Source organism: Leuciscus leuciscus (genome assembly GCF_965113295.1).
Source record: "Leuciscus leuciscus genome assembly, chromosome: 14".
NCBI lineage: Eukaryota > Metazoa > Chordata > Actinopteri > Cypriniformes > Leuciscidae > Leuciscus > Leuciscus leuciscus.
Window position 1 is genome coordinate 21,702,716 of NC_138738.1, and position 13,961 is coordinate 21,716,676.

General features: G+C 38.4%; 1 protein-coding gene across 1 annotated transcript; it reads left to right on the plus strand.

Annotated features, from left to right (window-relative positions):
* The first annotated feature begins 189 nt into the window (after positions 1-189).
* Positions 190-8,067, plus strand: jpt1a (Jupiter microtubule associated homolog 1a). The gene is made up of 5 exons (XM_082189548.1): positions 190-600; positions 1,997-2,136; positions 4,574-4,680; positions 4,827-4,854; positions 6,487-8,067. The coding sequence occupies exons 1-5, from the start codon at positions 545-547 to the stop codon at positions 6,630-6,632; spliced, it is 477 nt and encodes a 158-aa protein (XP_082045674.1). The 5' UTR covers positions 190-544; the 3' UTR covers positions 6,633-8,067.
* Positions 8,068-13,961: the final 5,894 nt, after the last annotated feature.

The following is a 13,961-nucleotide window of genomic DNA, read 5'->3' on the forward strand; positions in this document are numbered from 1 at the left end:
TGCATATATAAACCCTTTCCAGCAGTGACCGTATGAGTTCGAGATCCATCTTTTCATTGAAGCCAATTGAGGGACTCATAACTATTCTAAAAGGTGTGAACACTTACAGATCCTCAAGAAAGCAACACAAATAGGAGATGGGGTGTACAGTTTTGAATAGGGTGCTAATAAAAAAAAATACGTCTTAACAGACAAAATATAAATAAAACAAGTAGCCTACAATTTACCTTGATCACTGAGAATGAGTCAAGGTTTGCTTGCAACATTTGTATAGTTTTGCATGAGTCCCTCAAACGTCGACGGGTTTTATTCTAAACTTATGACACCAACTGTATTTTTAAACAACTATTTGCTCTCTGGCGCCGCTCCAGTGGCGGATCTGCAGAAATGCAGTATTAATCGCGTCTAATGGGCGTGTACCGGAGCGCAGATTCAGCACTAGAGACTGATGACCTGAGCAGGAGACGCTCTTTGTGGCTTGATGACAATAATCTGTCGAATATTTTGTGGGAAAAGCCGTGAACAGAAGCTGTGAGTGTTCCAGATGACAACCACCACCACTTATCAAGGCATGGATCCGACCGGGAGGAGCAGCTCCAGGTGCTGATAGATGATGTCTATAGGAAGATCACAATGCTCAAGCGGTTTAGGTTGTAGAAAACAGCATATTATTTTAAGCTTTATAATGGCTAATGTATCAGGACGATATGAGATGTAATATCACTGACAAAAGACAAAATTATTCTCCAGCTGAACGATATTGGTTTAAAAACGGATGGCGATGCTGATGAGAATGAGCACCATTTTCGGTACAAATATTGCGTTTTGGGGATAAAATGGTACCCCGTAGCTCAAAGGCAAAGTGTATTGAATTTTAAAAAGACATTTAAGGCAGGATTTTGGTTTGTAAATGCCTGTTTTATTGTACTAACATGTGCATCCCTCTGGCAGTGTCTGAATCTTGTTAGCCTCTCTAGACAGCTTTTTTGGAGAGACACCAGAGGCGCGTGCAGCATTTTTGAGACATGCGGTCGCTTTCCAAGTCTTATAAATGCATATAATGCTCCAAAATTCTGTCTAGGTAGGCAACTCGCTAGGCTTTGTGACACGGCCTCTGACTGCAGTATCTTAAAAAAGGACAGACACACAAATAATTAATTGTTGAGTAATTAAAACATCGTATTTACTGCACTGTGTCAGTCGTTCGTACATTTGAAAAGAGTCCCTCACCACGCTTTCTGAGTACGAGGATGCTTGAGCGCGCGCACGCGCGTGTGTGGTTAAGGTTGGGTGCGGTTCAGCTTCTGTAGTAAAGCATTATATTACGCTCCCTGTTGTATCCGTCTTATCGTTTCATTAACTGAATGCACTAATGACGTTTATCACTAATCACGTTTTCAGTCGGACTGGTGGAGGGATTTTGAGTGAGATTTATTTCACCATGCTTGCTGTCAGACGACAATATCTGCTCAGCTAATTGGCATGAATAAGAACAGTATGAAAAATATTTTCATTTACAGAATATAATTGAAGTAAGATCAAAATCAAATCAAATTCAATCAAATAATAAATGTACATGTGCAATTAAGGAATATTTACATCTTACATCTGCACAAATTCCTACATTTTCATAAAATAAATATCTTTATAAAGCCACAAGGTTTCTTTTTTCTTTCTTTCTTAAAGGCAAACTGAACTTAATCGCTTAATTTGACTCAACATTCTAAGTTGTTTTATTCTGTTTAATGTGACCCTCATGGGTCAGTCATTTTGGACTGATGTTGCCCACAACACCTTTTTGCGATGTTGGGGTATGTACAGTATGTGACAAAACAAACACTTAAGAAATCAAAAATAAAACCTCAATTGTAATCCACCAAAAAACACACACAAAAATGAACTTTTAAAATAAAAGTACAAGACAAGCCAATTAGCCAACGGTTAAAAAAAGTTGCATTTATGACAACGTATTTTAAATGTTTCTTTTCCATCCCAGAGTACTGCGTCCACCAGGTGGAGGTTCAAACATCTGCTTTGGCAACGATGAAGACAAATCTGTGAAAAAACACAAAATGGCATCTAGTATATTTGATGAACCCGAGGACCCGCATGCCCATCGGAGGAACAATCCACCAGGTGCTGATTTTTCTTAATAATGATTCGTGTCTCGTCTTTTACTTTTTAATAGTATTCTAGCCAGTGTTATTCCATTGCATTTGAGATGACTAAACCTTAGAGAAAATTATAAGAAATATTTAAATTATGGTTTGATGAGTATGCACTGCTTTAAATGTGATTTTTTGTTTCAGACATAAGCTGCTGGTGGAAGCAACAGTAACTTTATGACTCACTTTAGCATGTGTGATAATGAGCAACCAAATGCTGAATGTGTTTCAGTTCCACATTAAAAACTTGCTAAGTCTTGCTAATAAAAATACAGATATTTAGGAAGCATGCTAAGTTCTTATTGTTTCTCCAAAAAACAATAAATCAGCCAGTTATTCTACTTTGAAATGTGTGCTCTGTGTCGGAATGTCCATTTTTGTTTTGGTCTTTGTGATCCCGCGCGTTGCCAATTTACCCAATAGTATTTCGACATCCGGGTTGCCAGTTTGGCGGAAAACTCTACATATTGCAGCCATGGAAGACCGCAAATGAACTGGGTCAGAGATTGCAGAATCTACCCGACCTAAAAAGCCTCAGCATCCATCTAAAAAGATCTATGTCCCAGAGGACATATATTTATATTAAAACGCGGATTAAACAACTCATCAACTTACAGTGTGAGGCTTGTCGCCTTCAATTGTCATTCCTGTTGTGTGTCCTTCAATCTGGCAACCCACGCGAGCATCGAGGAGGAGGAGGGGGCGGGAGAAACAACTCTCTCCATTGTTTTGAATTTGGACTGCAGTACCCATTTCAACCGCTAGCTGTCAACATTACATACTGCACCTTAAAACACTTTACAAATGATAACTAATGTCACTTCTTTACAGAACATTATTTTGTTCTTAAAGGTGAACTAAGTAACTTTTTTACCTTAAAGGTAGGGTATGGGATTTGCAAAACGGCCGGCAGATTTTGAAAATACACAACTCAAATGGTCCTACCTTCTTTCCTCTAATGCTGGCCCTGACTCCACCCATTCATGTGGAGGGAGGGGGACGGGGGGACGGGGGGATGGTACGACCGTTTGATTGACGAACTTACTGTCCAATGATTCTAGGTGGTCTTGGAAATGATTGGCTGGAGTTTTTCGAGTCCTGCCCGTTCCACAGATGATTCAATTGCTTAATTTTCATTTCAGTGCTTCTAACTCAGTAGCTGTAAGTGGATTAGGAATAGGATTTCAAGTGATTTTGAAAAAATGGACAAAAAAGAGAATCACATACCCCACCTTTAACCGAACAGTCATTGGAATAGTTATATGACTTTTTTCGGGTTGAATGGTGGTCGTCTCGCACCCCCCAAGCGCATGTGAGCCGAAAAACCACCCTTGCAACTTTGAGCCGGCGGGCCGCCGGCCGCAGCGTCAGGAAGTATCGCGTGATATCAGGTCTTGCGATGCAATGAATTGCTTTACGGCAAAAAAAATCTTCTAAAATTCTGTCATTGTTCGAACCCGAATGAAGAAGACGTTTTAAAGAATGTCCCATCTGCTTTGATGTCGTTGATCTACTAGCCTCTGGTAGAGTTCTCAACGGGCCTGAAAATTACAACCCGACCCGACCCGGCCCGTGGCTTTTAAAGCCCGGACCCGATGTAACCCGACACATCAACATGAATTATCTGCCCGAACCCGGCCCGCGGCCCGACGCCGCGTCAGAATTTTTTTTTCTCATACACGTATTATCATGACCAGCAGACGCGAATTCAAATCAACCTTTAATGTTCACGCCTTTTAACAATACAAACAACTGAAACAATAAACTTTAAATATATAAATAGTCTGTAGGCTAGTAGCGACGGTGAATTCACCTGCGGCAAGTTTACTTTTCACCAACTCCATCTTCTTCTCCAGGCTAAAGGCGTGCACGCAGCGGCATCAGGTCTGCCCCCGCCCCTCTTCATGATGTTGCACGCAGCAGCCAGACTTTCTTTATGGTGGACAGCAGCGATGATTAATAAATGTTTAGTTTTTTTACTGAGCAGAAAAGATTAAGCCCGATGTCCGACCCGACCCGAGTCATTTGCTTATATTTTCGACCCGAACCCGGCCCGAACCCGCGGGTCCCGTCGGGTTTGTCGGGCCGACCCGACCCGTTGAGAACTCTAGCCTCTGGTATCTGAGAGTCGCCAACGAGTTTTTCGACAGTGTTGTCAAATATCTATTCCGAAGCTGTAGGGGGAGCTCTATAGAGAAACCTGCAAGCAAAAAGCGAGAATACAGCGAAGAAATTCCCGAAACTGCATAGCCCTGCTTTAAATCTCTTAAAATGCTTAATATGCTCTTAAATATATTTGTATGCATAACAAAGAATAAAATACAACTTGTATGTCTGGGCTGCAAGTATTCTCTATTGTTTATGAGATCAATGCACAGATACTTTTACTGTTCTTATTTGTCTGAAAGGTGGGAAGCCTACAGGTGTGTTGTGTGGAGAGCCGTCTGCCCCGCTCAGAAGATGTACTGCTCAACCAGTCAAACAAAGCAGCACCACACTCGACAATGTACCTGTGGTAAGATATAGAGACAAGTTCAGTCATTAATGAGTGAAAACAAACTTGTGACCTTGGATCGAAGTTCAGACTGACTTCAAAGTGGTTGCATAATTATTTTATTTTTTTTAAATCTATTACTGAGAATATGCTTTATTTTTGCACAGAATGGTGATGAAGACTCAGTCGATGTTGGTAAGTGTTCTAACCATTCATATAACTTTGCATCATTGACACTTTTTTAAATTAAATAAAGTGACGTGAGCCTATTATGAGCATGTTTTTAATGTTTCATTTTGAGATTTTTTTGGAAGGCATAAAGTAAAAAATGTCAGGGTACAATCATATCACAATGTCATAAAGCTTTTGTCCAGCAAAGTTCTGGCCTTAAAATATCCAATAATTGAATCTTTTTATGACAAGTCTTCATGGCAAGTTCAGGTTGTAAAATGTCACGTGGTGCATGTTACATACACATACATATACAAATAACATCTTAACTATAATATTACATAATAAAATATTGTATTTTTTATTTTAAAATAAAGAATAAGATTGCAGGTCTGCATTCAAGGTTTAAAGACATTTTTTAGAAACCTTTTTTTGTTTACCACATTTTTAGAGTCACTAAATTTAAACTTGAATATATATAAAGGTTTTTCAAAACTATATGAAACCAGTATAATTAGAAAGAATAATTTGGCTTATGTGTTTTAAGCTAGATTTTATAAAAATCATTAAAATATTGATTTGTCATTGACACATTTGTCTCACTCTCACTGTCTCACAAGGGTGAGAGTAACCAAAAATGTGGCAAAAATATAATAGAAAAAAAGAAAATTTTCTTTCAATTTAGTTTCATTGAAATGTTATAAAATGATCTGGGGCCGTATTCACAAAGCATTTTATCTTACCACTAGGAGTACTCCTAAATCGCACTAAAAGATTTTAGCTAGGAGTTTTCTCTTAAAAGTTATTCACAACGCCTTTCAGACCTACTCTTAGTAAAGAATAATGACAACTCCTAAACTAAGAGTGAGTCTTCGTTGCTATGGATGACGTCATTACTCATGCACGAGCTTGACTGAAGTGACCACCTTGATTGGCTGATGATTGTAACGCGGGAATGATTCCAAACACCTCCCCTACGATGATGAGTGACAGGTGACAGGTCTGAGAATGCGTGCGCTACACAAGTAGTGTGAAGGACGGAAGATGATGAATAACTGAATAAATAGCCTAAATGTATAAAGAGTAAGGCAAAACAAATAGCCTAGTAGCCTAATGAAACATATGGATTGATGCAATATCTTTGCAACATTATTGAATTAATCTGTCACTATATGCCTCTGCCTACGTTTGCAAAGAGAAGAACATTTTAATTTGAATTTATAATTAAATGTTACAATTAGTTTAGTAGCCTAGTTTTGGTTGTTGTTGGTGGCGTTATTGCATCTCTAGTTATGCCTACAATGCAAAATTGTTCCCTCGCGATTGGAAGCTCCTGTTGCCGCCGCATACGCATTTCAAAACATCGCAACGTGAAATGCCACAAAAAGCGGTTTGTGAATAGGTCTTAGTGAGTTAGGAGTCCTCTCGACTTCTTTTAAGCTGTCCCAGGCTTAGGTGCTACTTTTAGGGATAAAATGCTTCGTGAATTACTCTTAGTCAAAAAAATGAGGAGTCCTAAAGTTAGGAGTGACACGCCCATTATTTTTAGGAGTTGCTCCTAAATTCGACAGTTAGGAGCTACTTTTAGCCTTAAAATTCTTTGTGAATACGGCCCCTGATAATTAATTAGTATTTCTTTCATTGTTATGTTCACAGATGGCACAGAAGAACCTAAAGCTGTTCAGGAGCAGCATGACACACCAGCTCCACCTTGCGTCTCTGCAACAGAGCAGCCTGCAGCTGGGCTTCCTTCTGGCCGTAGAAACCCACCAGGGGGCAAATCTTCTCTCGTCTTAGGCTAAAGAGTTGCTGCACTTAAGGATAAGATCTGGGCCTATGTGAAACGAGCATCTCAGAGTAAATGTGCTGTTCTGTATTCAGTGCTCATCCTCTGCATAACTGTATTCATAAGCCACAAAGAACTGATTCAGATCAGGGCAATTTAGTCAGAGAGGATTGTCACAAATCTCTGAGCTGTGATTCATTCAAAGAATGTCTTTGAATGTGTCGAGTGTTGGTCTCTCAGTCTTGCGTCGACTAAAGACCCCTTAGGAAAAACAAATCCTGTGTATGCACTGCTACTCTCAGATACTACAAACCATAGGCCAAAATTTGCCATCAAAGTTCTCACCATTACCATTTAGGAGGTTAAACTTCATTCACATAAGCCTAAGAAATGTCTCCCTGATTCAGTGTTTGTCTCCCTTTTTATGTATTAAGTTTTTGTCAGCACTTTGTGAACTGTGGTACCCAATTTGTGGTGCCTCAGACCTGCTGGTTAAAACACAAATTTTCACATCCATCACTGCAAAAAAAAAAAAAAAAATGCTGAAACATTTGTAGTTGTAAAAAAAAAAAAATATTAACACTGATATACTGATCGCTGAGGAGATGTTTACAAAGAACAACAAAAACGCAATGAGGTTTAACAGTTACATATTAAATCATTGCCTGTACATTCAGGTCGTGTGGTTAGAGTTGACAGAGCAACGACATGAGAGTGCAATGAAATACTGTTACCTTCTAGTCACTAAAGTGACTTTTCTGTGCCAGAAAAGGTGCATGTGAGCAAGCTATTATTTATTTGTGTTTGTTACAAAACATAAAGTTATAAAATATGTACAAAAATACAAACAACAGCCACAGTGTAAAGCCATTTTATCTAATCATTCATCAAGTATTCCATATTCACCAAAAGATTGAAAGTTATTGCCTTGTTATTTTTGACGTATGCCAAAAAGGTGCTGTATTGTTCTTTGACTTCTTGGAGGAAGTGTGTAATAGAGTGTTCTTTTTTTTTTATGTACATGAGCTTTTCTCAAATAAAAAAAAAAAAAAGTCTTTGTCTGTGTTGTCCTGAGAATAGATACAAACGTCACTGCGCCCAACCCATCTTCTAATTCTCCATATACACAAACTATTGTATTATAATAGTGTAATATAATAGGCTATTATATAATATAATAGTGTATTATTACCTGTACTGTGAACAGGTGTGTTTACATAACAGTTATAGCTAAGTGAAAGTGAAAGCAGCCCATCGTCGCGAACACAATTACTGATCTATAAATGACTGGATTGCTAATTGCTTTCTAAACCATAGACATATAAAATACAATATAATATATTTATTTTATATGTCTATGCGCTCAACGTCTTTAGAGAATACCTATAATGCACAGTGAGAGTTGCGCATCGACTGAATTCTCGCATCTCGCCAGAAGATGGCGCCCACAGCTGATCTGAACCATCCATCCATTCATTTTCAAATTACTTTGTAATTATTTATTATTCAATTGTTTGATTAAGGTTTACACATGCTAGTTTCCATGACATAGTTCAAGATAAATATTTTCATCTTACTGTCTGCTTCTGCCAGTTTGCCAAGTTTCAATATTAAACAGCACGCACAAAACTGCAAAAGCGACAACACTCAGTGTTCGAATTCCCTCTCTCAAGTAAATATGGGCTATTAGTTAAGTAATGTACTCATCCCTAGTATTTAGTTTTAGCATGTCAGTAGCCTATGTTTGAGGGCAGATTTTGGCAGGTGTTTGTAGTGATGGAGTGTATTTGTAGATGTGAGTACTAAACTAACCACTAGGTGTCAGTAGCATTACACTTAACTGTGGAGAGCTGGAGACTTTTGAAAGGTAAGTTTTTCGTTCTCGTCTACAACAACAACAACAGGGAGAGACTTTTGACAGTTTCTTAATGAATGTAAAGTTGAAAGCAAGGACATGCAATTGCGGACTGTTGCACGATTCTGTCTCGTTATTAAACAAAAGAGATCAGGCCCATTTAACGTGTTTACTCACTTGCCAATAGGCTTGTTCGACTTGAACCCGCGCTGGACAGTGAATGACATCAAAATACCGCGAGAGCGATTAGAGAGCAGATGCTCCGTATTAGGCTTGTTTGAGATGAGCAAAATCTGCGCAGAATCGATCACCGGTGATCAGCGCGAGATGCATGCCGGTTAGAAATGTGTTCGAGTGCGGTCCGCCTTGCTCTGATGTCATGCTGACGTATGTCAAAAATCTCTCGCGAGCGCAAGGCGCACCTGTCGGATTCTGCAGTCGAGCGCAGTTGCTCTCCACTGACTGCGCTGATCAAAAGCATGATGGGAAACGACTTGCTGACGACACAGCTTGATGTTCATTGGTTTAAACAACCGTGATGTATTGTTCTCTTTTAAAATGTTTGATTTTAAAACTCTGATATCATGTTTTATGTGTATACGTTATGTGTGAATATTCCCAAACTACCTAACAGTGCAATCACTATGGTTTATGCAATGTAATTTTTATTAAAAACAAAAACAAAAAAACACATGTCTGTATTAAAGAAAAAAAGACTGATAAACATGTATTTGGAATGGAATAAAATAAGTAGGCTACTTTGGGTGTCTTGTTCATTATATTTATTTTCATATAAAAGCAACAGAACTTAAATTCCATCCAATTTATTGGGCTTGTTCGACTTCATGCAGCTCTGCGCAGAACGATCGGCGGCTGACTTGAAGCAGTGCATGCCGGTTAGAAATTTTGTCCGACTTGATACAGCGCCGACGCCACGTGACTGTGACGTATGGCATCAAAGTACCGCGAGAGCGTTTCGAGAGTAGCCGGAGAACTCAGCCAGCGCAGCTTCTCAAGAGCGGCTGCACTGGGCTGCAGGAGGGCTGATGACGACACAGCTGTTCCACGATTGGCCGGATTCACCGCATGACAACGATCACGTGTGTTTCGTGTTTATTCGAACACCTTTAGTTCCTCTAATGCTCTCAAATCAGTTTATTATAACAGTGAACACTCTTTTCATGTCGTTGTCATGTTATATTGTGTCATGTTTATCAAATTAAAACTGCTTAAAAAACGTAGACTCCACTTCATTGATAGTTGCTTATGTTGAACTTTATTCTTGTTCAAACAGACGCTGTATGAAGCAGTACATAAAGTATTGAATGAACATGTCTCATGAAATGAAACATCTGTGTATTATTTGGCAAATATTGCATTTATTTCACTGCAGCTGTGGTAAAGTATGCAAACACCACGTGAGCGGTCACTACGGGAACCAGAAAGTGTCCGACTTCACGTCTCCGTTTGCAGCTCCTCCCCGCCTGCACGCGGCTACTCTCGCCGATCGGTTACATCCAGCCGCAGCCGATGTCGTGTCCGGCTACTCTCGAAACGCTCTCGCGGTACTTTGATGCCATACGTCACAGTCACGTGGCGTCAGCGCTGTATCAAGTCGGACAACATTTCTAACCGGCATGCACTGCTTCAAGTCAGCCGCCGATCGTTCTGCGCAGAGCTGCATGAAGTCGAACAAGCCCAAGCCTATTCTTTTGAATCGCTCTCGCGGTACTTTGATGTCATAAACCAATCGGTCTGTTCAAGCCGGTTCAGACCGGTTCAAGCCGAACAAGCCTATTCTTTTATTCATCCAACTCATTCCATTTACATTTTAACAATGCACAGATGTGTTGTAACATACCTGTGGCGCCCTTAACAAACAACAGGATTAGTTTGGTTGTACTTTACATTTGCCACAATACATGCAAAATATTTGCACTTGTTGAAAGTCGAAGTAGTACATTAAGTCATATGTTTCAAATTATTTCATTTATTCAGTCATGTAAAAAAATCAAATAAAATATATATATATATTATATAATACATTACCGTTCAAAAGTTTGGGGTCAGTAAGATTTTTTAAATACTATTTTAATTATCTATTTTAATGTTAAAACTGAATTTTCAGTCGTCAGCATGGAAATAAACAAAAAAACAAACAAAAAAAAACAGGAATGTTTGAACTGTCAAAAGAGCAGCATTTATTTGAAATAGATTTTGAATAAAAAAAAATCACAACACATTAATAAACACATTTGATTAAAATAAATCAATCCCCTCGGATACCAGTAGATCTTTGCCAGATCTCCAGTCTTCTGGTTCTTCTGCTCCTTCCACCATCCCAGTCTCTTGCATTATGTGGTGTTTTCCCAAGGGTTGTGACATTTCCACCTCAGGGAACAAATAAAAATTTGAGAACCACTAGATGCACTTTGACTGGAGAAACCTGAGAATAATTTGAGTTCCGGAAGAATTTACAATTCTGCAATCAGGATTAGATGGCAATGAATACTGAAAAGAGAGAGGACTCTCTTTTAAGATCATTTCGGTTCTTTACTTTTAATGAAGATGATTGTGTGTTGATGAATGACTTTCACTTTGATTTGCGATAGTTTGCACGTTGGCTTGATGAATAGATGCTCATCTGTGGTGATGCGTGTTGAAGTAGCGTCGTCATATCTGGATATAACATGACATATAGCCTATAACACGCTCTCACACGTTTATTTCTTATCATTTTTGGGATAAGTCAAATTTACATATGTGGTTTCAACAACCAGATGCATTTACTCTTGTCCAGTTTCGTCTGGAATGCGTCTCAGATCTCCTCCTGAAGTGGTTTGAGCGATCGGATTTAAATCCGTCTCGAATGCGTTTCGGAGGGCATTTAGATTTGGTCTTTTCACGACCGGGTAGCTATCCGATCACAGAAAACGGATGAAGTGGCCATGGGTCTCTGTTTAAGAACGCTGGCTCGCAGCTGCAGGTTCTGCTGGTTTAGAGCACCGCAGGAATCTTCAAGTCTACCGAACGTCCAGTTTCACTGCCACAAGTTGATCTTCTTGTAATAAAGATCTCATCGAGGACAAACAAACTGTATTTTCATTGCATTTTTAATTTATAAAAAGTTAAAGAAATAATGAATTTCAATATAAAAATATTAATGATTAATCGATAGTCGATCGTTAATTCTCCCGACGATCGACTAAGAAAATGTAATCGAATGCCCATCCCTAGTTAGCATAACGTTCATGGAATGTTATCTTAAGGTTAGCATAACGTTCATGGAACGTTATCTTAAGGTTAGCATAATATTCATGGAACGTTATCTTAAGGTTAGCATAATATTCATGGAACGTTATCTTAAGGTTAGCTAATGTTGCTGGAACGTTAGCACAACATTGCTGGAACATTCTTAAGGTTAGCATAACGTTCATGGAATGTTATCTTAAGGTTAGCATAATGTTCATGGAACGTTATCTTACGGTTTGCATAATGTTGCTGGAACATTATCTTAAGGTTAGCATAACGTTGCTGGAACATTAGCACAACATTGCTGGAACATTCTTAAGGTTAGCATTACGTTAATGGAACGTTATCTTAAGGTTAGCATAACGTTCATGCAACGTTACCTTAAGGTTAGCATAACGTTCATGCAACGTTATCTTAAGGTTAGTATAACATTGCCGGAACATTGGCATAACGTTGCTGGAACATCATCTTAAGGTAAGCATAACATTCCTGCAACGTTCTTTCCCCCAAAATGTTATTAACAATACAACATTCAAAGAACATTAAAATGTCCACTTTCTTTCAAGTTAAAATGTTATTTTAAGGTTAGAAAAAAAATTCTGCAGAATTTGTACAACTTTATTTTTTATTAACACAACCATGTGAATTATAAGCGCACACTTTTACAGCACATCAAAAAGTAGAACATTTCATATGATTATCATACATTTTAAACACTACATTATAGCTTAAAAAAACAACAACAAATATTTTCATATTTAAATGTAATGAAAACGGTGTTTAAGGGTTAGTTCACCAAAAAATTCTGTCAGTAATCACTCACCCTCATGTTATTCCAACCCCGTAAGACTCTTCAGAACACAAATTAAGATAGTTTTGATGAAATCTGAGAGCTGGCTCACTCCTCAATAGGCTTCTAGGCAATTTTATTCTGGCGAGTTTATCAAGTGACGACAATAATTTTTATGCACAAAAAAACTAAATAAACACTTTATTCAACTATTCATTTTCTTCCGTATTGGCTTCTGAGTGACTTCACTAGTGCTGGGAGAAAAAATCGATTCACCTAGGAGGTATCGTGTTGTTGTTTTTTAAACGATCTTAAAATGGATAATTTTTTTATTACAGAATCGATATTAATTCAAATTAAATTGCTTTATTTTAGTCACTTTCGTTCCAACAAAGGATGAAATGTGTTGTTAAATTTTGAGTGTCGAGTAACTTAATATCCCTTTCAAGTGGACGCGTAAAAGCGACGTGAGATTGAATGCATTGATAAGCCATCACGCTACTCATATACTGGGAGAGAGATAAGACAATAGAGCTGCACGATTCATCTTTAAAAAAATGTGATCTCGATTCAAACACCCACACGATCTGCTTCCATTTCGTCTGTCTATTAAACCCTTGACAAAAAAATCATATCGCAACATTTAAAGCTGTGCTGACCCGGAGAGAGTCGTCATGAAACAGCTTCACAATCAGTCTTTTCAACCTCATAGTATCATTATTTCTGTGATTCAATAGGCTAGTTCAAATTATCATAGAAGTACTAGGATAAAAGTTTAAATTTCAAATATAAACACTGATGTTTATGATAGCGATCAAGATAGAGTAAAGCCCCAATCACACCTAACGCGTTTTTTCGGTTCGAAAACGCGAGGCGCACAGCACTGCCCCAATCACACAGAACGAGCAGTGAACTGCGTTTTTTGTTGCTAGGCAAACACAGAAACAGCTGTCCTGTCAGTCAAGTAAATGTCAAATCAGACTTTTATTAACTTTGTTTATTTTCTGTTAACATTGTGATAGTTACGATTCGTGAAGTCGTTAAGCTCCTGGTAACCCGCGAGAGCACCACAAGTTTATCCTCCATCATCGCACTCTCTGGCGTCCAAAACAACTGTAGCTTTCATCACTACAATGGAAGACCCGCCTCTCTATTCATTAAAATCAACTCCAAAAACGTGAGGCGCAGCCGGCGGTTAAACGCGAGGCACCTGGGGCGCATAAACACAAGTGACTGTTACAAAATGTATTTGTTATTGAATAATTTAATGTAGTACTAACTGTATGATGCTTCTGAATAGGGATGGGACGGTATGAAAATTTAATATCACGATTATAGTGACCAAAATTATCGCAATTATGAATATTATCACGGTTTTGTTCAAACGAGATGAAAGTGTTCAAAAAGAGATGATGATCACACTGAAGGCATTTCAACAAGTTTTATAT